The sequence below is a fragment of the Vombatus ursinus genome, unplaced genomic scaffold, assembly GCF_900497805.2.
Source record: "Vombatus ursinus unplaced genomic scaffold, bare-nosed wombat genome assembly UNPS02004051.1, whole genome shotgun sequence".
In the NCBI taxonomy this organism is placed as follows: Eukaryota; Metazoa; Chordata; class Mammalia; order Diprotodontia; family Vombatidae; genus Vombatus; species Vombatus ursinus.
This window is the reverse complement of record NW_020943829.1, coordinates 71,670-97,707: the sequence shown is the minus strand read 5'-3', so window position 1 is coordinate 97,707 and position 26,038 is coordinate 71,670. Positions and strand designations below refer to the sequence as shown.

Genomic DNA, 26,038 nt, shown 5'->3' with positions numbered 1-26,038 from the left:
GAGTGTTATAAATTTCAGATGCTTATAGATGCTTGGTATGCAAACTGAACGAAAGAAAGTTTTACATTGAAAAGAGCAGAGAAGAAGAAAGAAAACTCTACAGTATCTGCCAAGCCAGATATCACAGAATAGAATAGACAGGAGAGGAAGAAGAAAAGCAGGAGAGAAAACAGGATTCACAGGAGAACACATCCAAGAAGAGGGGAGTAAACAAAGTGAACAAGAGATCCTAACAGAAGGAAGCATTGTGACCACAGGTAGGACAGATCTGGTGGCATCAAACACACAAGTGGAAGGCATATCTTATTCCAAAAAAGCCAGAATATATAAAAGGGACAGTGGAGAACCATGGGATGTAAAGACACACCCATATGATAAAATTCAATAACTAGGATGAGGAATTACAGGGGAAAAAGAAGACATGTTGTTGGTGGACTATGCCACAGCACACTTGGACAAAAAAGAAAAAACAGATGAAGAATTAAAAACAGATCACCAACTTAGCACAGGGCAGGAAAGAGCAGTGATGGGGGGCTCTGACTGTTCAGACATTTGCTGTCACTGCCCCTCTGCAGAGTGGGCAGATTACTGACTTGCCATAAAGATGATTTCCTTTTCCAAAAGGTAGGTGAAGCAAGGGAATCAGAGAAGTGATAACTGGCCCTGATTCCAATCAATAAGAAGCAAATGGCCACTCAAGCAGAAATTACTGGACTGTAGAAAGAGAGGAAAACTAAGCACAAGCGGACAGTAGGCACTTCTTACCCTTTGGGGACTGTGTTTCAAAGGGCAGAAAAAGGAACAAAAATATCCATGTTCTAGATTTCTACAGAAGAAGTTGGACAAAAAGGGATGCAAGGTCTTGAGATGACATCCTGATGATGTAAATAATACCGATATAGAATACAACGTGAGCTGTCTCAAGAGACAGATTTTTTTTAAAAAAAGCAATATCTATATAACCTGGAAATAAGAGCTGAAGATGGTTTACCAAAAAAATGGCATAATCTTTTTTTTTTTTCTTTTTTGGCGAGGCAGTTGGGGTTAAGTGACTTGCCCAGGGTCACACAGATAGTAAGTGTTATGTGTCTGAGGCCAGATTTGAACTTGGGTTCTCCTGACTCCAGGGCTGGTGCTCTATCCACTGTGCCGCCTAGCTACCCCTGGCATAATCTTTTAAGGGCTTTCTGGTCTTTATATACAAAGGATTTCTAGTTCTGTTGGAATAAGAGGTAATTTAAAGAAGGAATAGTACTGTTGGTTGTGGCTTGTTACAGGGCAGTGATCACAGCTGATGGAGAGATTTTGATTATTTCTTGTACCAAGGAAATGCCAATGATCTTTACACTGGGAAGAATATAATAGAAATTAACAGCATGTTGAAATCTAAGATGAGAGAGATGGTAAGAGAAATCCTACTTACAAAGTCATCTGGCCCAGGTGACCCCTATCCCAGGTGCTAAAAGAACTGAGAGATATCGTTGCTAAGTCCCTGTGAAAAATCTTACAAAACAGGAGATGGGAAACAGGTAAATATTGTTTCTATCTTCTAAAAAGGGAAGCAGAAAGCTTCCAAGCTACACAGGCTGGTGAGCTTGCCTGGGAAAATTCTACAACACAGCTTTTCTCTTAATGTTAAATACAAGTTATTTGTTTCTTTTAGCTTCTTGTCTGAAAGGGACAATAACAAGAGGTTTTGATTTTAAAAGATGATGCTACCCCCTTTCCCCAGCCTACCACAATATACTCGTACATTTTCTATCCCTTGTATTTGTTTATGAATTAGTGTAATGAGTAAAGAATATGGCTCATTTTGAAGCTCTAGAACATATTTTTTAAAGGCAGGTGTCAAACTTGCTGCCTCCAAAAATCCCAGGGAACCAGATGAAAATGTCATTGGGGAATGTTCAATAAACAAAAATATAGTAACACATAAACAATATTAATTTGTGGTCACTAAGTCAGTGTGCGGCCAGTAGGGATCCAATTCTATTTGAATTTGAGGCCACAGTTTAAAGAATGGTTCATAAGCATTTAGAGAAAGAACATTCATCACTAAAAGCAGCATGATTTCTTCAAAAACAGGTCATGCCAGACTACATCCATATCCTTTCAGACAGGGTTACTAGGCTGGCAGACCAAGGAATTGCTACATATGTAATATATTCAGATTTGGCAAAATACTTCTTTATAATTCTGCACAAAGAAGGACACAGTGTCCAGAACAAGGTAGGTGAAGCCCCCACCATACTGCATTCTGATCAAACCATAGCAAGTTCAATTTCAATTAATAATGACCTTAGAAAAGCATGGAAAGACTTGCCCGAAATAATGAAGAGTGAAATGAGCAGAACCAAGAGACCACTGGATACAGTTACAGCAACGCTGTTTTAAGGACAACTTTGAGAGAATCAGTCATTGTGACTATTATCAATACTCCATTCTGTCTTTCGCCTCTTAGGAAGGATAACAAGCTAGAACAGGTCCACAGGAGGGCAGCCGGGATGAAGCCACCCAAGGATTCCCCAATGGACAAAAGGCCAAAGGGGGTGAACAGGCAGTTATCAAAGGAAAAATCCAAGCTATCCACAGATATGTGAAAATGCCCCAAATCACTAATAATTAGAGAAACGTAAATAAAAACCACAGAAGTTTCACCTCATCTCCATCAGAGACTGACCAAAGTGAGAAACGAGAAAAATTGTTGTCCAGCCCATCTGGAACATCCCTAGGCCTGGCCTTGACCCTCTGAGCCGGCACTGGCACTGGCGGGCTCCCATCTCAGAGAGAACAAAGGAAGGACCCCAGTGTCCAGCTTGGTTTGTGGTGAGAAGAAACTGGAAACTAAGGGGGAGGCAGGCGTATTAGTACAATGAGCACTACTGCGCTGCAGGAAGTGATCGGGGATGGTTTCAGACAAACGGGGAGATGCGGGGAGATGCAGGTGACGTGATACAGAGGGAACTGAGCTGGGCCAGAGAACAGAGACAACCACACAGAAAAGACCAACAACTCTGAGAGGGTCAGGACATCGTCTCCCGCCACGGCCAAGCCCAAGAGCAGAAGACCGGAGGTGGTGACAAACACCCCTCCCCAGCTCGGGCAGAGCGGTGACGATCTCAAGGTGCAGCAGGAGACCAAAGGGCCATAGCTTGGCCCACACAGCTGCGTTTTTTTGGCTGACCACGCACGTCTGCTACAAGACTTCTGCTTTCTTTCAACTAATGGAGGGTTGGAGGAGCTGGGAGAAAGTAACAGGCTTAACAAGAAGAAAGCAAGGTAAGAAAAAAGAAACTTAACTGATTTACCATAAAAGGAAAAGAAAGCTGTTTCTAACCGAGACTTGCAGTTCCACATTCAATCTTTTTTCCATTTTACTTTAGAAATGGAAACGCTCCAGATTCTTAAATCTGGCCAATAGTGCAGACTTGCTAGGAATCTCACTCATCCTAATTGGTGTTCTAATACACCTTGTCTTTGAGTGAAAGAGGGCTCGTGTCAAATTCATTTGGGCAGGACCCGTGTACCACTATTTCAGGGTCCCAGCACCCCTTAACCTCAACATTTTGGTGGTCCATACAGGGAAACTGCCTAACCCCAAGCTCTTCTCCAGCCACAACTGGGAGATATGTAAGCCTCCCCTCTCTCCCCGCAGTTGGGGTCGCTCTCCAAGCACCTAGGAAGGCTTGGACATGTTTTTCAGGCAGACAGAGGCTGTCTCATACTCAGGCCTGACCCTCTCAGGCTCCCGGTTCAGTTGTGAGGCCATCGACAGACTCCCTATCCAGAAGTATATACCCAATTCTGTCAATTCTCTCAGTGCTAGGGAATTGGGAAAACCGCAGGTGCTTTTTGCTTCCCTGAGGCTTACTTACTCCCTTCCCTCTACACCCCTGGATCCTCCTTCATGGACACTACAAGGAAAAGTTAGAATAGCTAAAAACATCCTAGCAGATTGTGGAGGTTTTGTGATTGATCATTAAGGAGTTTTGAAATACCTCTTTAAAACCCTGGTCATTCCCTTCCCCAACTTCCTTCCCTTGAGTCAAGAGGGTATCTCAGTGCTGTCTGCAAACAGCCCCAGGTTTTTTCTGTTAACTCCTCTCACCCCAGATCTGACTAGGAGAAGAGAGTTTCACCCCTCCCCCACCTGGTGAAAGGAAGTGGGGAGAGGCAGCAGCTACAGCATGGGCCCCCCTGGCAATGGCCTTGGGCCCTGGGGCAACCTTTGCCTGGAAGCATCGCCCAGGTTCAGCACATCCTTCTCATCCCCTCCCCCCACCTCAACCCCCAGCAGCCCTGCGAGAGAGGGGAGGGAGATGGATCAAGGTAAAGAAGCCAGCCAGCCTCAGAACTTGGGTAAGCCCACTCTTTTAAAATTGTAGTTTTAACACGTTAATGATGAGATGCCGATTCTCTGTGTAAAGTAATTTGGAAATGTGTTCAACAAAAATGAAGTCATCTGATTGGTAATGGGTTTGTTTCAAGTTTCAAATTGGTAAACTTTTCTATCAGTTATGTCAAATGACTTTTCATAATTTGGTTACAGCTAAAACAATTTGGCTATCATTTAGGAAAATTGTAAGATTGCTATTTTTTTAATGTGTAAACTTGCCAAAAAGCTTGTTTGGGTTATGGAGTTCCGAAACAATGAACTTGGCTTGCTGAGAACTAGCAAGTATATAGAAAAAATCTCTAACGATTGGTTTTTACATCAGGACAAATTTAAATTTGAAATATAAATCCTGGAAAGATTTTTCTCTAAACTGTGATCAGTGAAACTTGTTGTTTGAGGTAAAAACCCTTGGGATTATAACTGATTTTGAGTTGTCTGATGGATCATAATAATCTGTCGATAATCAATAATCCACCATCTGAGAGAAATGCCACAAGCTACTCAGAGAGAATGTTATACAGGTGGGAGGTCTGCCTCTGGGAAAAGCTGAGAGGACAATTTTAACCTGAGTCTAAGATGGGATCCTTCTGGCTCAGTTACCCCATTATGTTCCTTTGAAAAGGAATATTACCCACCTGGCTATTCCTGAGTCTGGCTATGAAGTGGGTTTGATACTGCATGGTTGGAAACTGTGAATTACTGAATTCAAACAGAGCTAAGGATGTTTTATCCTGTTATATTTGGGCCCTAAAACTTGTCCCTGCTGTAGCAATTTCTAAAATCAGAGCAAGTGGCCAGTAAAAGATGTAAGCACAATGCAAGTGTGTAAGATCTTGCTGTTTTAACCTGAATGTGTAGGCATTCCATATCCCAAACAACTGAAATTAAATCAGAAACATCTTCAGTTTGGTTTGGGGAGGAGAATTTCAGTGCAGTCAATTCTCAGAGGGAGGTAACCTATTTGGCCTAATCATTACTTAAGTATCCTCTCAAGTCTTTTGTTATACTTGAAATAAAATTCAGTTTCTGGCAAATTCATTTGTGTAACTACTGAACCCAGGGGTGGAAAACTTCTACCTGCAAAAGTGTTACTTAAACTTTAGAGAAAGTAACAAGATCTCAATAATCCTGCAGGTCAAATGTAAATGATTTTAATGGGGCTCTTGCACTCTTACTTCTCCCATATTTGGACCCTGCAATTTTGCTTGTCAGATTTGTGTCTTCCAGACTACAGGCCACTCACCTACAGTTGGTAGCAAACAGTGGGTACCAGCCAATGTCCCCCCCCACATTGTTCCCTGGATGCAGCCTGTGCTTGGTTCCAGTCAACCTCCTCTTTGGGACCCCCTCAAGGCAGGGACAGCTCTACGCCCTAGCCAGCAGGAAGCAGTTTCAGAAGCTGAGACCTTCGCCTCTTACCCCAAAAGAACCTAGGTCCCATTTACTTGAGGGGGGAATGATGGGGTATAGGCCCTGGAAACCCCATCCTGAGCTTTCCTTGAGTTTTCTCCTTTTCCCAAGTGGTCAAGTCTCTGGCCTTCACCTGAGGCACCATCCCAGTAATCCTCTTAACTGGCCTAGCATCACCCTTCCCGGCTACTTAACTGCCCTTTCCTAGTCTGCACCTGGCCCCACCCTAGACCAACCCTCCCAGATCCTATCTAGATCCCAGTCTCCCTAGGCCACATGGTACCTGGTCCTCCTCTGTTACCAGAGAGTCACCTGAGACTACTTGGCCACTCCTAGATCCCTCCCATAGTCTTTCTGTATATAACATCCATCTCCCCTCCATTAAGGGGCTCAGATTCTTAAAATATGGCCAGTAGTGCAGACTCACTAGGAATCTTGCTCAGCCCAATTAGTGTTCTAATAAACCCTGTCTTTGGGGGAAAGAAGACTTGGGTTGAATTCATTCGGGCATGACCTGTATATCGTTATTTCGGGGTCCCAGCACCCCTAAGCCTTAACACTTTTAGCAGTATGACTAAGCCTATAGACTCCTCCAAATAACGTTTTTAAGTGCATAAAATGAAATACATAGGATTATAACATAAACCAATTACATTCAAGTAGTTTTCAAAATATTAAAAGACTAAGTTCAGATTAAGAACTCCTGTGAGAGATTGTTCTATGCAACATGCACATGCCTACTACTGAGTTAGAATAAGGGTGTATAACTCAAGACTGCAAGCCCCATGGAGACCAGTCAATCACCATTGCAACCAGTAATATCAAACTAGCAATTGTACTCATGGTCACTTCTTTCTCTAGGGAGACTATAACGTACATGGAGGACAAAAGGTTCACAGGCTTTCTCAACAGTGAACTTTGACCAGGAAGGAGTTGGATTTCCTACTTGAACAAGATTCCTGCACACCCCAGGGTCAAGAATCCTCAGTCCCAGGGGGTAACTATGTGGTTGACTGGAAATGAATATCAGTCAATCTTTTCTCTTCTATCCTCATTAAGTGATTAAACTCTTTAAAAAAAAAATGGAAACGCTGGTTTTCTTTGATGTGGGTTAAGCTTGGAATAATGCCTGGCAGGGACTGGGGGAGACACAGCCTAGCGGAGGCAGGAGAGCTGGTCTCCATTGTGGAAGAAGGCCGAGACTTTGGCTCTAGAAGACCAGAATAAGGTCGACAAGGGGAAGCTGCAGACAGCCACGAATAAGCTCCAGTAAGGGAAGGCTTCAGGGCCCCGTGGTGCCAGCTGGGCCTCCTTCACTGAGGCCTCAGCAGAGGCTGAGAACCAGATCTCAGGACATGGAGGCCAGGGAACAAGAAGCCAGCAGTTTAAGGAGAAGAAAACAGAAAAGACTGCCATTGTTAACCCTTACCCTTTTGGAAAGTTCAAATTCAAACGGAAAGTCGAACTGAGAAAGGGCCAAGCTCTCCTGGTGCCTTGCCTTGCTGGGGGACCCTCTGCATCATTTGATTTGCAATTTCTAGTTCAGGAGAGAAAAGGAATTCTTCTCCCTGGGAGTTAAATTTAAATCTCAAGAAGTAGAAACACAACCAGAACATTCTCATCTTTATCGAACCACTTAAAACCTTTATTTTCATAAGCTATCACCTCCCCCCAAATTGGCTACGCACCTTTTTAACTGAGAAACTGATGCCAGAATTGTGTATTGAATACCTGGAGAGAGAAACAACAGTCGTGACTGTAAGAAAGATTTTAGAGGGTTGGACTTCCACAGCAGGATAAGAAATTCCAAGATCTTGTGGATAGTCCCTCAACCAATCACAAAGTATAGCAAACAACTAGTTCCTTAAGAGCGAGCCCTGGAGGCCAAAGCGGTTGCAACTTGTTGGGGTCAAGGACGAGACCTGGACAGAGCAAAAGCTTTTCTCCACTGAGCTTGCTTGAAAAGCTTATTGAATATTAACTGACACACCCCAAGGGCAGAGATAGCTGCCATTTTTGATCATGGGACGCACGACCTAACATGACAAGGAAGAACATGGACAAACATGCAATGGGCTATCCAAGAAGGGTATAACTCAGATAAACCACACCAATAGTAGCCCTGAGGGGTGGCGTTTGGACCTTATTAATGGTTTAAAAGTTGATTCTACCACTGAAGCAGTGCCCACGTGCTACTAAAGTGCATTGTGCCCACTTCTCTTGTGAGAAGTGTAATAAAGGCTTTCCTTCACTCGCTCACTGTAGTAGATTTTTGTTTCAGATTTTTCTAACATGACCAAGAGCACCTAACCATGTCCTTAGAATCAGTTCTAAAGAAAGCTCATTTTAATTGAACAAAGGCATGGAAATGAGCAGCCTAAATACTGAGGCGCCCCCTCAGATGGGCCAAGCACACTGCCCGCAGCAGATGCTCATAAATGCAGCCTGGTGTGTGAGGTGCTTTTTTTATATTCCTCACCCACCCACTGCCCCAAATTAGTCATGGGGGACACAGCTGAGGGGGTGGCAGATCAAGCCCAGACGTAAGCCTGGCCCTGTCTTTTACTTCCCATATGATCCTGTGTGCCTCAGTTTCCCTGTCTGTGAAAAATGACATCCAAGACCTTGCCCACATGACCCCATGATCCGTGTGCTCAGGAGGAGCCCATACACTCACTGGCTCTGTTCTAACCTAGGGAAAGCTCGGGGCAGGAACGAAGGCTAATTACCCCCCAGGACAATTCAGAGCGCCCTGTTGCCTTTGGCTGCCATCGCCCAGATGGGGTGGGGCCTTACCTGCCAACAACTTCTAAGATTTTCCCATACTCTTCACTGGGATTTTTTAAAGCTTTCCTCCTTGTGGCTATGTTGTAAAAAAGGTCTTCAACCTGAAACAGAGAGAGATCAACGGGTTATCAATCAAACAATCAAAAGCAATCAAAGATGACAGGACTGCAGACTGATTCTTCCCATCTGGAGCCAAACACGCTACATGTGGATTTTAGGGGTAGGAGCACTGGGTGGATGAAAGAGGATGGGAAGGCAAATCTGTTCCTCATCATTAAACTACTCTCACTCCAACACATTCTCACCATCCTCTTATATGTCGGAGACCAGTAAATCTGCCTTGGCCATAGGAGCTAGCCCCCCAAACTGAAAAGTAAACATAGGAATTGTACTTTTTTGGTTTAATTTTACAAGTATTTATCTCTCCCTCCAATCATCCCCCCTAACCACACCAAAAGAATGAAAAAAAAAAAAACACCCCATAAACTCTCCTAAGAAACACACGAAACCCAGCAAAAAAAATGCCCGCACTGGCCACATCAAAGATGCACGCCTCAGTTTGGATTTTAAGTCCATCACCTTGCTGGCAGGAGGTGGGTAACATGATTCATTGTCAGCCCTTGGGACTTTTGGTTTGATTACATTCATCAGAGTTCTAAAGTCTATCAAAGTTGTTTTTCTCTAGAAAGTTAAGCTTGAACAGTCTTCCTTTGTGAACTGCCTGTTCACATCCTTTGACCACTTATCAACTGGGCAACAGCTCTTAAAGTCTTATAAATTTGAGCCAGTTCTTACATTTGCCCTCAAGTCCACTCTGGCCTTGAATGTCTTCCAATTCCCCTTATTTCAGCAATACCTTGACTCATCAAACCCTCAAGGAGGGCAGCCTCCTTGCATTCCTTTGTCCCCTTTCATACATCCAATACTACCACCCCTAAAGTCCACATTTAGCGTGTTGAGATAGAAGATCTAAGTATGTCTGCATGCAAGACCTTCATCTGAGAAACTTACTACCAAAGAATTTTTCCTCCAGTTACCTGTTTCCCTCCTAACTGCATCAGATTTGTTTGTGCAAAACCTTTCTAATTTTATACAATCAGAAGTGTTTGTCTTGTTTCTATGATCATAAATGAATCGTTAAACATGCCACACTAAAAGGGGCAGTTCCAAGGCTCAAACTTGTTTTGATCCCAGTTTAACAAACACAGCTGATGACAATAGGGGAAGCAGTAGGCTGCAGGGCTAACCCCAAAGCCAACCTCACAAAAAGCTGCCAAGTTCTCTCCAGTGGAAAAGATGTCCTCTCATCCCAAACCTACTTGAGAAAGGTTGGGAGACTCTGGAGGAAAAACCAGAAGGACCTGTTTACTTAGCTCTGGTGCAGACCAGGTTCCTAAACATTGTGTGTGAGGGACCCCTTGGCAGTCCAGTGAGCCTAAGGACCCCTTCTCCGAATCATGCTTTTAAATGCTTAAGTAAAACACATAAGATTACAAAAGAAATCAATTACACTGAAATACAGGTATCAAAATATTTTTAAAAACTAAGTTCATGGACCTCAGGTAAGAAGCACTGGGATTGAGCCAGTAGGCACCTTTGTTAGGGGACACCTAGTCCCCTCCCCCTTTTGTGGCTAAGGAAGGCACAGAGAGGGAGGACGGTGCCCAAGGTCACACATGGAATAAGTGTCGGGCTGAGACTGGAAGTCATGTCCTCTGATTCTGATCCCCATGTGCTTCCTCTTGCACCACACTGTCTTGGTCATTTTTAACATTCTTTTTAAAAATTTTTAAAATTATGAGTTCCAAATTCTCTCCCTCCCCTCCTTGAGAAGACCAAGAAAAATAAAGTAAAAATCAAGTCTGCTTCGCTCTGCACTCAGACATGTTAGTTCTTTCTTTGCAGGCAGACAGAACTCTTCATCCTAAGTCCTTTGGACCTCTCTTGGATCACTGTGTTGCCGAGACTATCACCGCTACAACAATGCTGTTACCTGTGTAGTGTTCTCCAGGTTCTGCTCACTTCACTCAGCATCAGCTAGGCTAAGTCCAGGATTTTCTGAGAGCATCCTGCTCATCATTTCTTACAGCACAGTGATATTCCATTACCATATACCACGACTTGTCCGGCCATTCCCCAATTAATGGGCACCAATTCTTGGCCAATACAGAAAGAGCTGCTATAAATATTTTTGTACATGTGGGTCCTTTTCCAATTTTTATGATCTCTTTGGGATACAGACCTAGAAGTGCTATTGCTGGGTCAAAGGGTATGCAGTTTTACAGCCCTTTGGGCATAGTTCCAAATTGCTCTCCACAATGGGTGGATCAGTTCACAACTCCACCAACAATGCATTAGTGTTCCATTTTCCCACATCTTCTCCAACATTTATCATTTTCCTGTTTTGTCATGTTGGCCAACTTGATAGGTGTGATGAGGTACCTCAGAGTTGTTTTGATTTGCATGTCTCTAATCAATAGTAATTTAGAGCATTTTTTCATATGGCTATAGATGACTTTAATTTCTTCATCTGAGAACTGTCTGTTCATATCCTGACCACTTATCAATTGGGGAATGACTTGTATTCTCATAAATCTGACTTAGTTCTACTGCTCTTACAGACCAAAGGGAGATCACCTAGTCCAAACGTAAATAGTATGGAGGAGGACACTGAAGCCCAGAGAGGTCAAGCAACTATCTCAAAGTCACACAAGTGGCAGGGCTGGATCTCTGTCCTCAAACCTACTGCTCTGTCCGCGACAGAGGCCAGGGATATAGCTTCTAGAATTGGGTCTCTACTAGCCGGGGCACCACAGAAATAAGGGCACAATGAAGCACTCCTAGACGCCCCTCCCCCTCCCCACTCCAACTTCAGACATCCCAGGAACCGCCCAACCCCCATTCCCCCAAGTGGTCGCTCCTTGAACCTTGGGCCTGCCACACCTTGGTAGGTGAGTTCAGGGCGACAGCAGCCTCTAGACCACCCGGCACCCTGCCTAGGACACAGCCACCACCCACTCCCAAGCTCCGGCCTTACCGTGATCTGCGTCCCCTGGTTTCCTGCACACGGCTTAGGAGGCGCTTTGAGTTTTCCGTCTGAGTAGCTCGTTCTGAAAAGAGAACAATCTTCCTGAGCGCCTGGCAGGATGGGCATCGTGCTGCCCACAGGATGTCACTCAGTGTCCTTCCCTCCCCCAGAAAAAGTGCTTTCTATTCCCCATTCTGACCTACACCAGCATCTCTCTGCCATCACATCCCCCCAGGGTTCCTTGTGCCCAAGGGCCAAGGACTGAGGTGCAGCCATGGAAATCTGTCCCAAGTCTGACTGGATGAAGGAACATCCCCTTCGTCCCCCCAGCACTGAGCACATGGCAAATACCAAATGCTGACTGAACAGAGACTTCGTGCCAGGGATGTCTCATTTATATCCAAGCAACTCCTCCAGCCTCTACATTTTTAAGATGTTCCATCCTCAACAAAACCAAACCCAAACAACTAAAACTTCATCTTAAAGACTTCAGATACAGAGGATTCTAGGAAGATGGTGGAGTAGCTCAGGAAATTCCAAGCTCTCAAGATTTTCCCCCACAAAAGAGATGAAGTAGCGCCTCAGGGTGAATACTGAGCAGTAAAAATAAATAAGAACAGGGGCAGAACAGGGGTCTTCCTGGGACAACCAGAGAAGACATGAAGAAAAATCCCAGGACAGGTCCGTGTGAACAGCAAACACCTCCAGGCGAGGGTCCCCTTAAACGACAAGCGGCCAGCCCTGGGGTGCGCTGGGTTGGAAGGCTGCCTCCGACCCAGCCACAGGAACTTTTTCCCCCGGGACAATGAGGGGTGTTGGGCATCTGGGAAGGGATATCCAGGGAACTTCTGCTGACAAGGAATGCCAGGCCCAGCTGGGCTGCAGAGGCACAGCCAGGAGCGAGGAGAAACTAACACACGCCTAGTGAGGGCAGAGGCTGTGGGGCGGGACACCGCTGGCTGCGGGGCGGGACACCGCTGGCTGCGGGCACTTACCGGGGGCTGGAGGTCTTGGTCTAGGTTCTAGGCCAGAGAGGAAAACTGAAGGAGGATCTGAGGCTCATACCCCGGGACTAGAGGTGATTACAAAAACCACGCTACTACAAATAAACAAAAAAAAAAAAATGCAGAGGCAAAGAAGAATCCAACCACAGAATTTACTATGGCAATAGAGAAGACCAACGCTCATCTTCAGGGGAGGATATTGAAGCAAAGAAACCCTCTTCTACCCCAAAGAGTGACATCAAATGGTCACCTGCCCAAAAAGAATTCATAGAACAACTTAAAAAAGACTTTTAAAATCAAATGAGAGAGACTGAGGAAAAACTAAGGAAAAAAAAAAGACCAATCCAAGAAAAACAAGACTATGAAAAGATAGCCAAGCAATTAGAAAAGGAGATCCAGAATCTTAAGGAAGAAAATAAAAATCAGAATTGGGGAAGGGCCAGAGAAGTTAAAAGAGACCAAGAAATAATAAAACAAAATATAAAGAATGAAACAATTGAAGAGAATTGAAACATCTCATAAGAAAAACAACTGATCTGGAGAACAGATCAAGAAGAGAAAATCTAAGAATAATCGGACTACGTGAACGCTATGATCAAAAAAGAATCTTGATACAATAATACAAGAAATAATTAAAGAAAATTGTACTGAAGCATTAGAACAAGAGGGAAAGGTAGAAATAGAAAAAATCACCACCACTTGAAAGAGATCCTACAAGGAAAACCCACAGGAATATTACAGTTAAATTCTAAAACCCTAACTCAAGAATAAAGTATTACAAGCAACAAGAAAAAAACAATTTAAATATGGCACAATCAGAATCACACAAAACCTAGCAGTGGTGACATTAAAAGTCTGCAGTCTTAGAACACTATATAATTGAAGAGCACAAGAACTGGGCTTCTAGGGGCAGCTGGGTAGCGCAGTAGATAGAGCACTGGCCCTGGAGTCAGGATGACCTGAGTTCAAATCTGACCTCAGACACTTGACACTCACTAGCTGTGTGACCCTGGGCAAGTCACTTAACCCACTGCCTAGCCAAAAAAAAAAACCAAAAAACAAAAAACTGGGCTTCTGGCCAAAAATATCAAACCCAGCAAAGCTAAGCATAATCCTGAATGGAAAAAAAAAATAAACATTTAATGAATTGTCAGACTTTTAGGACTTTGTTAAAAAAAGAAAACAAAAAAAAAACCTGAACTTACTAGAAGATTTGACATATAAGAGCCAAGAAAAATATACGGTACATACCAAAGACTAATTACAAAAGAGACAGACTTTTTACCATTTATGTATGTAAAATGTAAAACATATATCTAAGATTATGTTATTAGTAATCAGGTATTTCGTAAAGACTGGGATAGACTTGAGTATGATATGACTTTAAAAAGTAAAACCATCTAGGAGCAGTTAAAAAGAGTAATTATCTTATACAAAAGCGGTGCGAGAGAAGAACTGAGGCAGAGGAATTAGATGGAGGAGGAGGGCTGTTAGTTCTGGGAACCTACTTTCATTGTGAATGAGTTCTAGAGGGAATAATTCATACACATCTAGAAGAGTATAAAAGTCTTCCAAATCCAGAAAGAAATAAAATGCCAAGGGGGTAGGGAGAGGGAAGGGGATAAGGGAGGAATCTCCAGAGGGGAGAGTGAGGGAATAGGTCAAAGGCGGGTATAGAAGGGCATTTAGATTCATGGGAGTGGGAGGATAAGGGAGGGAGGGGAGATTAAGTGATAGGAGGACAAGGGAGTGGGTAGGGCAAGGGAGTGGGTAGAAGTAGAGGAGTTAGGAGGGACAGGAAATAAGAGCTATGCAGAAATATAAAAACAAAGATCAGAAATAGAATTTGTTAGGTAAAGGATATATCTACATATGTACGTATATATGTATTTTATATGTATATATCTACGTATAAATATATCTGTGCTTAATTGGAGCGTTCAGGGAGAGAGGAAGGAGGGAAAAAAGAACAAAGTATAAAGCATGCAGCAGAGAACAAAAGAAAACTTACAAGGAAGCAAAAATAAGATGGACAGCTCTCAACACAACTCGCAGTATTTATTATATAGGCTTTCTCAGAACACAAATTTATTGCTATACATTTTGAATCCTCTCTTACGTTCTGCTGCGCACATGACATGCTTTTTTCTTTTCTTATTTTGTATTTGTTTCAATGTTTAAGTTAATAATATTTTCTTCTTTTCTTCTTGTATATTTAAGTTTTAGTAATAAAAAAGAAAAAAAAAAGACTTCAGATACCTGCCTGCTGGAAAATAATTACAACCCAAAGTGTAAGTCAATTCAACAAACATTTCTTAAGTACCTAATACGTGCAAATGAGAGCTTATCTGTACAGTGCTTAGCAGAATGTCTGGCATGTGGTAAGTGCTCCATTAATACTGGGTTCTCCCCCCACAAGCAGCTGTGCTAGATGCTAAGGATACAGAGACAAATGACAACTGTCCCTGCCCTCAGGAGACTTAGACTCTCAAGTATTACGGAATACAAAACAAGTGAAAAACAACAAGGCAGGATAGAATTGGCTTTGTTGAGCCACTCCAAGACATAAAGATAATGCACAGATATGATATGAACACAATCTACTGTTTGGATTCCCAAATGGAGGTATTCCTGCTCAAATCCCACATCACAGGGTTGGTGCTCAGTTAGCTCAGGCAGTCAGAGCCAAAGCCAATAAGGGTAAGGTCAGTTAACGAGCACTTAGGCAGCACCTGCTACATGCCAGCTGGCTTCCAAGCACCTGTGAGCAGGACCCAAGGAGTTGGGCAAGAGAAGGCCAACGAGTCAGTGAAAATCCTCACCGATGCCTGAAAACAGTGTGGAGGCCATGGCCTTGGGATGGACAGGGCAGTGAGGGTAATCCCAAGAAAGGACACACCCAATCAGATGTGGCCATCCCCAGCGGGTCCAGGCAAAGAGACACAGGGCTCTTGATACACCTTATAAGGGCTTCTAAACAGCCCGGAGAGCAGATATGGTAAGAAAGAGGTACGAACTCCAGCCCCTGCCTGGGAATACGTACCTGTACGCACACTTGGCATCCGCTGTCTTTGTCGTCACAGTCACGTGAGCCACGTGGCTTATGCTAGCCAAGGCCTGCAGGAGAAAAAGAAAAATGTCTGACAGCAAGCTCCACTGCCCTGCCACTGACCACCTCGGGCACACCGCTGCACCCTCTGGGCCTCCTCTTGGCTGGGGGCTCAGCAGCTCTGCACTACTCCCTTCTCTGCTCTCTCTCTGCCCACTCCTCCTCCAGCCTGCATGGGGGTCCAGGCTTTGCCCTTCACTAATCGAGGGCCTGGCAAGGGTCACTTAAATCAGGGTGGTGCTGAGATCATTTCTGTGAAGTGTCTCTAACATGAGAAAGCCAAAGACGCTGGTGTCTGCAGTCAGGACCGTCCCTGCTCCACAATCACAACAAAATGCTCAGCGTCAGCACCTCTGTATTCTGAAAGGTTGCAAAGCACTTCACCAAGATTTTCTGGTGACCAAAGGACCACAAGGGCCCTTTAGGCTGTGCTAGGCCAGCCACACTGAACATCTTCATGTGCCAAGGCCTAAGGGCAGAACAGGAGGACGGCCTGGGTTCCTAGGCGATTACCCAGGGTGAGGAAGTTGCACCTAGGTGTTTGAGCCCCCTATATGAGAAATGGGTCTGCCTCCCCTCCCCTTACCTGTAACAAAGGAGGACAAGTTTTATTTTTTATTTTTATTTTTTTTTTTATTTTTAGGCAATTGGGGTTAAGTGACTTGCCCAGGGTCACACAGCTAGTAAGTGTTATATGTCTGAGGCTGGATTTGAACTCAGGTCCTTCTGACTTCAGGGCCAGTGCTCTATCCACTGTGCCACCTAGCTGCCCCGGGGACGAGTTTTAAAGAGGAGAACCTACACTCAGAAATATTAAAATTCAAAATAAACCTTCCATTTTAAACAGACCCTGTTCATCTGAGTGCAGAATTGCCCAATGAGGCCCCGCCTAAAAACTACCAACCAAGAAGGCCTGTCTGGCTCCCAGGCCAGGACTAGCACCCAGGTCCTTCGGGGTTAACTTTTCACCAAGGAGAGAGGACCTCCTAACACACAGAGATGCAATCTGAGGCTCCACCCAGCGTGGTAAGTGTGCCCAAGGCCTTCAAGCTAAGGGGGCCCTATGTGCTGTTTGGTATCCTGCAGAAGGATTCATTTTCAGAGACTCTGGGGCTAAGGAAGCCCAGGGACTCCACCCAACCCCACGATTCTGTGGCTCTGACCCATGTAATTCAGATGGGACAGTACAGAGGCTCCAGAGGTAAAGGGGTCTTTGATAGATTCCCATGATCATGTCATATAATTAGGCTAATTTTTATCAGATTATGTCTTTTAACATATTCCGAGGTTTAAAAAATACTTTAACAAAAGCTTTACCCCAAACGTCAATGAAGCCAGTGAAACCTGTTTAGCAAATCTTGACATTTCTGCCCATTCATCCTCATTCACTTTTCCTCATCTATGTGTGCAATCAGCCCATTCTCCAGTCTTCTGGTTCTGCTTTTATCATAAAACATGCCTTTCCAGATGTGTCTGTCCACATCACATTTCGGGAGCTGAGATTTTAAAAGGCGAGGCATAATTGCTGTGACTCCCCCCATTTACAGTACTCCATGTTCACACTGGCAGAAATGGTTGGAATCAAAGTCCCTCACATATGAAGACCTCTTGACTCACTAATATTACTCCACAGCCTATATCCCAAAGAGATTTTTTTAAAATAACAAAAGGGAATGAAGCAACAGGTACAAAAATACTGGAGCTACTCTCTGTTACAGCAAACAACTGAAAACAAATGGGGTGCCCATCTATCAGGGAATGGCTGAACAAACAACAAAAATTAAGGAACATTATCACACACTTAGAAATGACAAAAAGGACAGTTTCAGAGACATCTGGGAAGGCTCGTATAAAGTGACGTAGACTGAAAAGGGCAAAACCAAGAAAATGAGGTATACAATGACCACAACAACATCATGGGGAACAACTCTGAAAGACTGAAACACACTGATCAAGGCAATGGCCAGTCAGGACTTCAGAAGGACAATGGGTGCATCCCTGCCCATGCCAAGCAGGTGATGGACTCCAGCTACAGAATGGCAGGTACAGGTGCAGACACAGACACTGTGTGAATTTATTTTGCTTGGTTATATTTATATGCTGCAAAGGAGGGAGGCCAAGCTGTTAGAAGGAACAGTGAAAGAGTGACAGAAAAGATCATGAAGGCAACACAAAAATGCACAGAAGACAACCAAAGGAAATTTAGCAGGGGACACATCCTATCAGGGCAGGGTTAGTACCGTAAGGTTCAATTAAATATATATTTAAAAGGACAAGCTGTACAAAATGGTGACTCATGGTTTCATATACATACTTGTGTTCTTTCTCGATGGAAATATTGATGCTTATTAAGTTTATAATAAAAAAGAATTTGTTTTTAAACCCACAAATGGAGTAAAAGTGTTTGGCCTGTTCCAGAGGGGGCTACCATGAAGCTCAAAGTCATAAACAGATTCTGACCAGTAGCATGTCTAAAGCCAAGGTGATGGCTGTAAAGAGAGATGGCTGAGTAGCCAACACAAGAATGAGAAGGGGCCTCTGAACATTTCATTCAACCCCATCATCCTGAAGAGGAGGAAAATGAGGCTTAACAAAAGGACTCCTCAGACTCCTGGCCTTGAGTCCTCTTTGTCCTCCCCCTTCTCCTTCCCTTTGTGTCCCAGCTCCAAGGACCTGGGAGCAGCTGCTCAGATCAAAATTTAACTTCCTCCCCAACACAGCACAGAGAGAACAGGAGTAGACCCATTTACTCTCCCATTCAATTGGATGTCCAGGGTACTTTGGGCACACAGTCAAACATGGTGAAATTCCATGAATCTACACAAATCCTCCATCCTGAATGACTCAAGATTTCAAAGGTGTTCTATATATATTCACCTAATAATACAGAACAGTTTTCTTTTTCTTTCAAGGGTCTTTGGAAAAATATTAAAGAGAGAATGATCTCCACATGGAATAATCATGGCAGCAACAGAATCCCCAAGTTCTCCTACTTTCCAACTTACCTCCCCCCGAAAGCCATAGGTAGAAATGCAAGCCAGATCTTCAAATGACTGCAGCTTACTTGTAGTGAATCGCTCACACACAATGTCCAGATCTTCTTTCTAAATGATTAAAAAAAAGGGAGGGGAGGACAGGATGGTGAACAAACCATGGTAATCATCATTTCTTTTTCTTTTTTTTTAAGGCAATTGGGGTTAAGTGACTTGCCCAGGGTCACACAGCTAGTAAGTGTCAAGTGTTTGGTCCAAGGCCACATTTGAACTCAGGTCCTCCTGACTTCAGGGCCCGTATTCTATCTACTGCGCCACCTAGCTGCCCTGTTAATCATCAGTTCTAAAGATGGTGGGTTACACTTTTAAAAGCCTTCATCCCAAAGTAAATTCTTGGTTTGTACAGTTTTAAAATGGACCCATTTTCTGGTGTAAGTGTTTCACTGACAGCAGCCCACTTTCCAGAACAAAAAGATCTGAATCTTTTCTTCAATCTCTTTGCTTTGGATCTAAGTCAAACATTGTTATCTTGGGAAATTTTACTTACCCGAATTCCGGTACCATTGTCTTGGATCTGAATCAGTTTGAGGCCTCCCTCTTTAATGGTCACCTGGATACTTGTGGCTTTGGCATCCAAGCTGGCAAGGAGAGAAGGTGAACTCTAATTGGTATAAAGACATTTGAGTCAGGTAATAAAAAAAACAAAGTTCATTATCTATGCTGATACATCCAGTTATAGTTCATAAAACATGAACAGTAGATTTTTCTCCAAGTTTAGTAATCAGACTTTCATGTCACAAAAAAATGAGTACTTTCTTCTGAAACTAATAGCAACATACACGCGCTTCAAGAAAAGGCCTAAATTAGGTCCTAAACTAGCTATTAGGCATCTCCTCACAGCCTTTTTCCTTTTCTTATGGTTTTTTGCCTATTCCTCATAAGAAACTGTACTGACTCCCCAACCTCCATGTTGTCAGAAACCAAAGTGCTCTAATAAAGATATCTATATGTACATATGTGCATGCACACATTTTTTCAATAAGCATTCTTCTTAAAAAATCTGGCCCGTCATGATGGAAAATGCTATCCATATACACAGAAAGAACTACAGAGTTTGAATGCAGACTGAAGCATACCATTCACTATTTTTTTTCTTCTGTTGTGTTGTTTCCTCTTTCTGGTGGTGCCTCCTACTGGTTCTAATCCTTACTTACAACATCACTAATGTGAAAATATGTTCAATAGGAATGTATATGTATAGCCTATATCAGATTGCGAGCCACCTTGGGGAGGGAGGTGGGGAGGGAGAGGGAGAAAAATTTAAAACTCAAAAGCCTAAAAAAAAAAAATGTTTATTGAATTGGAAAAAAAAAAAAAATCTGGCCAGGCAATAGTAAGAGGGGAGCAGGGGGCAGATAGAGACAATGGAAAGAAAGATAACCTATTTCTTGAGGGTTTTTTTTCCTTGTCTATGTTTTCTTTCACAACATGACTATTATGGATATGTTTTGCCTAACTACACATGTATAACCTATATCCAACTGTTTGCCTTCTGAATGGGGGGATGGAGTGGGGAGGTAGGAAGGGAGAGAATCTGGAACTCTGTTTAAAAAACAAATGTTATAAATGGTTTCTACATGTAACTGGGGAAAAATAAAATACTAAATAAAAGCTTAAAATGAAAAAGAAGCAAGATAACCTGAAGAAATCCCTCACCAAGAGACCCAGAAGTCTGCTACTTGGCGGGAGGCACCTGGGCTTTCTACAGTGGGGCAGGATTTGCGGTGCCCTTTCCCCTTTGGAAGCGCCGCCGGGGGACGGGGGCGCTGAAGCCTAGTTTGCTCTAACACACCCCTTCTCGCCAGCAGCCCAGGCAGGTGCTGGGGGACCGAGGCGGGGCGGGGGGGGGGGTGTTGTGTCCAAAGCTGCTCCGGACACCTGCCGGGCACTCCAGGGGGGAGTCCTGGGCGAGGCCTCGCTGCGGCCCCACGTAATGGGCAGTTGGTGCCAGACAGCTGCCCCTCTCTACTGGTCACAGATGGAGCCAACTTCTAAGGGGGAAACCGAGGCACTGCCCCCAGCTTCCGCGCAAGTCTCCTCGGCACACGGAAGGCCAATACTTTATAAACGCTTAGAGATCCACTGATTTGCAAATTCCCTGCTTTTTCGGGGAGGGGGTGTGTGTGGGGTGTATGGATCGTATGGAGAGCGGGGTTACTCCTCCCCTAGGCCTCGGCCCAGGTCACCACTCGGCGCCCGCAGGGACCACATACAAGTAAACTCCGAGCGCCAAAGTTTCCGCGGGAGCACGAATGCGCCTGCGCACTGGAGTCGCAAAGTGCCAAGATTTTTTCTCCCCCCCCCCCTCCCCTGTGGCGAGGCTCGAACCCGGTCAATCCCTCATTTACCAATTCTCAATCATCTCCTTAATGGCGTTCGCAGGGCGCTGGATGACCTCCCCCGCAGCTATGCGGTTCACCACCTTCTCATCTAGACGCCTAATCACTCCCGCCACCAGAGACATGACGACAGCGGCCAAAACTTACGTAAAACCAAGCAGCTCAACAACGCCCCTCTCGTCCAATCACCGCAGTCAGGGTTTGGGAGTTAGGCAGGCTCATGCAAATAAACTCCCCTCTCAGCCAATCACCGCCGTTCCAGCGTCGGGGGCTAGGCTCATCCAAGCGAAGAAAAGGCCCCTCGTAACCAATCCTTCAAGCCTCTTTCAAGAAAAAGGGCAGCTTTATGCAAGCGGATATCTCTCAGCCAATCACTTCAGCTTCTCTGCTCTTCCGCGCCCCCCATTCAAAGGATTGCCCCTTTCAGCCAATCCCCTCTGCTTAGTTTGGGGCGGCAGGCAGATCCGTAAGAACAAACGGCTCTCACAGCCAATCACCTCCTCCGCTTTGGTCACGTTCCACCTTCCTGGATTTTCCTCATCCTCTGCTCTAGGTCTGAAGGGACTTTCCTCCTCTGCTGTGGAAACAGGTGGAAGATTGGACCTCTCAGACGCCTGAGAATTGAGGATTCTTCTCTTCAGAAAAAAATCTTGGAAAACACATGTCAAAGGTTATCCCGTTCCTCTCCCCTCCAAGCCCACCCTTTAAGAACCCCCATGGTCAATGGAACCATTGGGAGAGAGGATTAGCCCTCATAACCAGCACTTTCTGAATGTTCAGTGCTCATTTCTCAGCCTCAGAAAGCAATCACAGCCCCCCACTTCCACTCCTACTCCCCAAGCCCCCAGATCGCTAGCACTGGCTAGACACTACAGGCAAAGTTTGGGTGGATGGTTAGGTTGGGCTACATAGTGTATATGAAAGACAAGGTGTATTCAGGCTTCTCCTCAGTGAATTCACCCCCGCCTCGCGGTGGCCATTCTGCCCTGCCTACACCGTGTGTCACCTTTTCCCTACCCCCACTTTGTGGGACACCTTTAGAATGACCACCACCTCCAACACTTTACCCCCGCTCATCCCCACGTCTCCTTCTTGGGCACTCCCCAACCTCCAGTAGAAGCTGTTTACACTAGAGTCAGGCACCAGGTCTGCTCTGTACCTGCTCATGAGCACTCAGGAGAGTCTGTACCAGCCCCCTCCCTTCCTGCCACTTTCCAAAACCTCCAAAGCCTTCCCAGAATTCCCAACAGAATAAATTCAAGAGGAGACCCAAATCCAGAAACACACCTGTCCCTGTCTGGCTTCTAGCCACCCTTGTGTCCCTGATAATCCCCCCATCTCAGTGATGAGAGACAAAGAGAGAGACAGAGAGAGAAAGAGAGACAGACAGAGACAGACAGACAGAGTCAGACAGACAGCGTTTGATTGATTCTAGACCATTCCCTCTCCCACCAGGCAACATTAAAGGCAGAACTGATCCTCCTAACTATCACCAGTAACAACTCCTAACAAGCCGCTACCAACACAAACATAAACTGAAGTGTCCTGTAGAATGGCAGCTGTTCCCCAGACCACCTGTCAAGCTTCCAGACCAGACATGACAGTCATCTTCTAGAGAAACAACTCCCATGGAGAGGAATCCTGCCATCCCCACCAACTGCCACCCACAGTACAGAGAAGAAGCCTGTCCTGATGAAACAGGGAGACCCCCCTGGAGGGACAGAGCAGTCAGCATGTGCCCAGCAGTTCAGGCCAAAACCACCACATTGACACCATCTTTCCTCAGACCCAGATCGAGAATGACCTGGACCTGGGGCCAGGAGAAACTCAGGGTCCTTAGACATCATCATGGCAAGCAACCCCTGTGAAAATGCAGCCTGGCCACGGCTCCTGCAGGGGGGTTCAGGCACTGCCACTGATGACCTAGTAAAGGAAGTTCAGATTCCCACAATCTTAGTCAATATCAAATGGTTAGCAACTCAGAAAAAAGAAATCAGTAGAAATGACTTTAAAGAAGAAGCATCATCTTCTTTTCTGCTGTGCCCTAAAGACCACTGGACCTCTTCATCTGCAATGAAGTTAAAACCATCCCTTGGTGTCATCTCTCCAATGAGAATTACATTTTTGAGAGCAAAGCAGACTGACTTTTCCCTCTGTATCCCCAGTGATTGTAACCTAGCTTTGCACACAGAGTTATTAATATATGTTTTATTCATTCATTCAATAAAGACACTCCAACTGTCAGAGCCCTTTCAATCACTTTATTTGATCATTAGAATAAAAAAGGATCTTATGATCCAGCTGTGGGACGATGAGTAATACAGAAATGTATTTGACTTGGTATCAGCAAGTGTCCCAAGAATAATTATGAAAACTGGCAGTTGGGGGCACTTCTCTTTCATCAAAACGATAGCTGCTAGCAGCCTGTGGATGGCGGCCTGTTTTCTGAAGGGGTGGTGAGCACTGAGCCGCCCCAAAGGGGTGGCTGCTGGAGTCCTCTTTACTGGCTCCTCCTGGAAATCCTCTTGGCCCGCTGGTTGGACCACCCACAGCATCTTGGTACTGAAGGCCCCTTTTGTGGGGTCCTCTGGGCACACATCCCTGGGAGAATGATTTTAGGATATTTTTTCTGGGTCTGTGGCCTATAGGAGTATAGGCTTGAATTACTCTGATTTCGAAAAGGACCCTTCATGATGGAGCAGGTGGAGCAGGAACCTGGGTCCAATTCAGCTACTAAGAAGGATTGCAGAAGAAGAAGGCTTTCCATCCAAGGTATCCAATGTAGGTCAACCAGCAGACCTCACTCTTGAAGAGAGTATGCTATCCATGGGAACTCAGGCTTCCCAGGGACATTAGGTCCAGCTGAGATTAGTTGGGGCCAGTGAACAGGTGAAGCCTTGACTTCTGGTCATATCTGTGTCCTGGCTGTATGTAAGCCTGGCCTCAGGCCTCCTCTCTAGACCTCCCTCAGTAATTGTGACCTGCCCCTACCCAACAATAGGCCTGACTTGCCAATAATCCATGATGTCACTGGAGACTGATGTCAGCCTGAAGGAGAGGCTTTAAAATTTTTGATTTATGTATATTTATATTTTTACCCCCCCATGAATAAATATTAGCCAGTACAAAGAGGATTTTTAGGAAACTGACAAAGTGAAAAATGCATGTGTTTTAAATGTCAAAATAGTCGACTGATGCTAGCATGTGATATGGAGATCACTGTTATCCCCACTTTCCACCCCCATTTCTCACCCTCCCCCTTTAGGGGTGAGGATTTGCTGGGCAAGGTCTCTGTGCAGGAGGGTCTGCTCTCCTTGCCAGGCCTTTCTTGTGGTTTTTCACAGAGTTCATATGTAATGGATGCTCTAAGGATGTGCTGAGCTCAGCCATTACAGGGGCCCATTTCTTCTCTCCCCCTGACCTTCCCAATTCTCCCACACCAAAAGCCATCCCCATCTCCCCCATACCCTGGGAGTCCAGAGCCAGCCCACTCTAGGGATGCTGAGTCCAGGGTGTAGTTTGGCTCTTTCCCTTCTGACTCCTTTGACAACCACGTTCCCTTTCCAGATGGAAAAAATGTTTCCAGTTCCCTCCCCCCAGTCCCCAAAGGGCAAGTGTACAGGCCTGGCAGGGTTGGGGGTGTGTGAGGAGGGGTGACAATGTGGGAGATGGGCGACAGGATGTTATGATGGAAAAAGCACTAGAGTCATTGTCTGCCTTCCTTCATGTTTCCATTTCAGTACCACCTTCTAGAAGCTGGAGGATTGTCCAGGTGTCCCCTAGAAGTTAGGGCCTTCTTCCCTTCTAAGATACTTCCCTAAGATACTCACCTTCATAGGTGAGATGAATGAAAAGTCCAAGAAAAAGTTTCAGGGTAATTAATAATCAACTTATTAATTCTGCTAGCTGATAATTAATGAATTGATAATTAGTAACCAAAGACAAAACCATGGAGGTCACTGAATGCTTAAATACCTTTGAAAAAGGGATGGGTGCCCCTGAAAGGTGAAAATCAACCTTGATTGGTGACCAATTAATGAGGGGGTAGACTTTCATATGAGGAGGTGAGCTGAAAGCCTTCAGCTCCTCCTGCTGAGAACTCAGGTTTTTCATGAGACTCAGCCACCTCCAGAAATCTGGACACAGGAATCCATCTCTACTCAGATGCCTCTGGTTGGTTTTTTCTTTCATGAGTTAGGTTACCTTAAATCACAATGCAGAGGAGGTGGGGGTGTTGCAAGGGCATTGACTTAATGCTTTAGGGCTGGAATTCACCTGGATTAGATTCTCTTTACCATCTAAACCAAAGTAAGGTCTCCTACTTGCAAGGAGTCCCACTCAAGATGGAGGAGCATCCCTGATTTTCCCTAAAGATTTAGACAATCTCATCTATCAGCAATGTCCTTCAGAGACTGACTGGATAACTGAATTACAAGGGCTGGTCCCCAACTGAGGAAATAGAAAAAGCCTGGGATCCAATCAATAATAGGTTATTAATATAAGAGAAAATAATAATTTCTCTCATAGATCACATAGGCACTTAATTTTTTTTTTAACAGGTTGCCTTTTCCTCCTCTTTTAGACAGTGAGCTCCCTGAGGGCAGGGCACAAACCTTTCTGGATAACTGGGCTGCCTAGTGCCCAGCATAGGGATGGGTATACGGTGGTACTGCAGTAAATGCTTATAGGATATGGCACCTCAAAGTGATGGATAAGCTGCACCAGGATTTCTGGCAGAATGCGGAGGCAGAAAAAGTGAACAAGGTGTCTTTTAGTCTTTCCTCTTCCTCACTGCCTCCATGCCAAACCGCCTCTTCTGCCCTCCTTACCCTGAGCACCTGCACTCTAAATCACCAATTCCATGGGCTTCTTCCAGAGCCCTCAGGCTAAGTGCACTCTCACCACCATCTCA

General features: G+C 44.8%; 1 protein-coding gene across 1 annotated transcript in view; it reads right to left on the bottom strand.

Moving 5' to 3' along the window:
* MLH1 (mutL homolog 1) overlaps window positions 1-21,288 on the bottom strand; it is a 51,743-nt gene extending 30,455 nt beyond the window's left edge. The window contains exons 1-7 of the mRNA XM_027876139.1: window positions 21,136-21,288; window positions 19,275-19,365; window positions 18,740-18,838; window positions 15,669-15,742; window positions 11,631-11,703; window positions 8,603-8,694; window positions 7,495-7,537 (exon numbers count right to left, since the gene is read on the bottom strand). Of these exons, the coding sequence (XP_027731940.1) occupies window positions 7,495-7,537; window positions 8,603-8,694; window positions 11,631-11,703; window positions 15,669-15,742; window positions 18,740-18,838; window positions 19,275-19,365; window positions 21,136-21,251 (588 nt within the window). The 5' untranslated portion in view covers window positions 21,252-21,288. The remainder of the gene's footprint in view (window positions 1-7,494; window positions 7,538-8,602; window positions 8,695-11,630; window positions 11,704-15,668; window positions 15,743-18,739; window positions 18,839-19,274; window positions 19,366-21,135) is intronic.
* Between the last annotated feature and the right edge of the window lie 4,750 nt (window positions 21,289-26,038).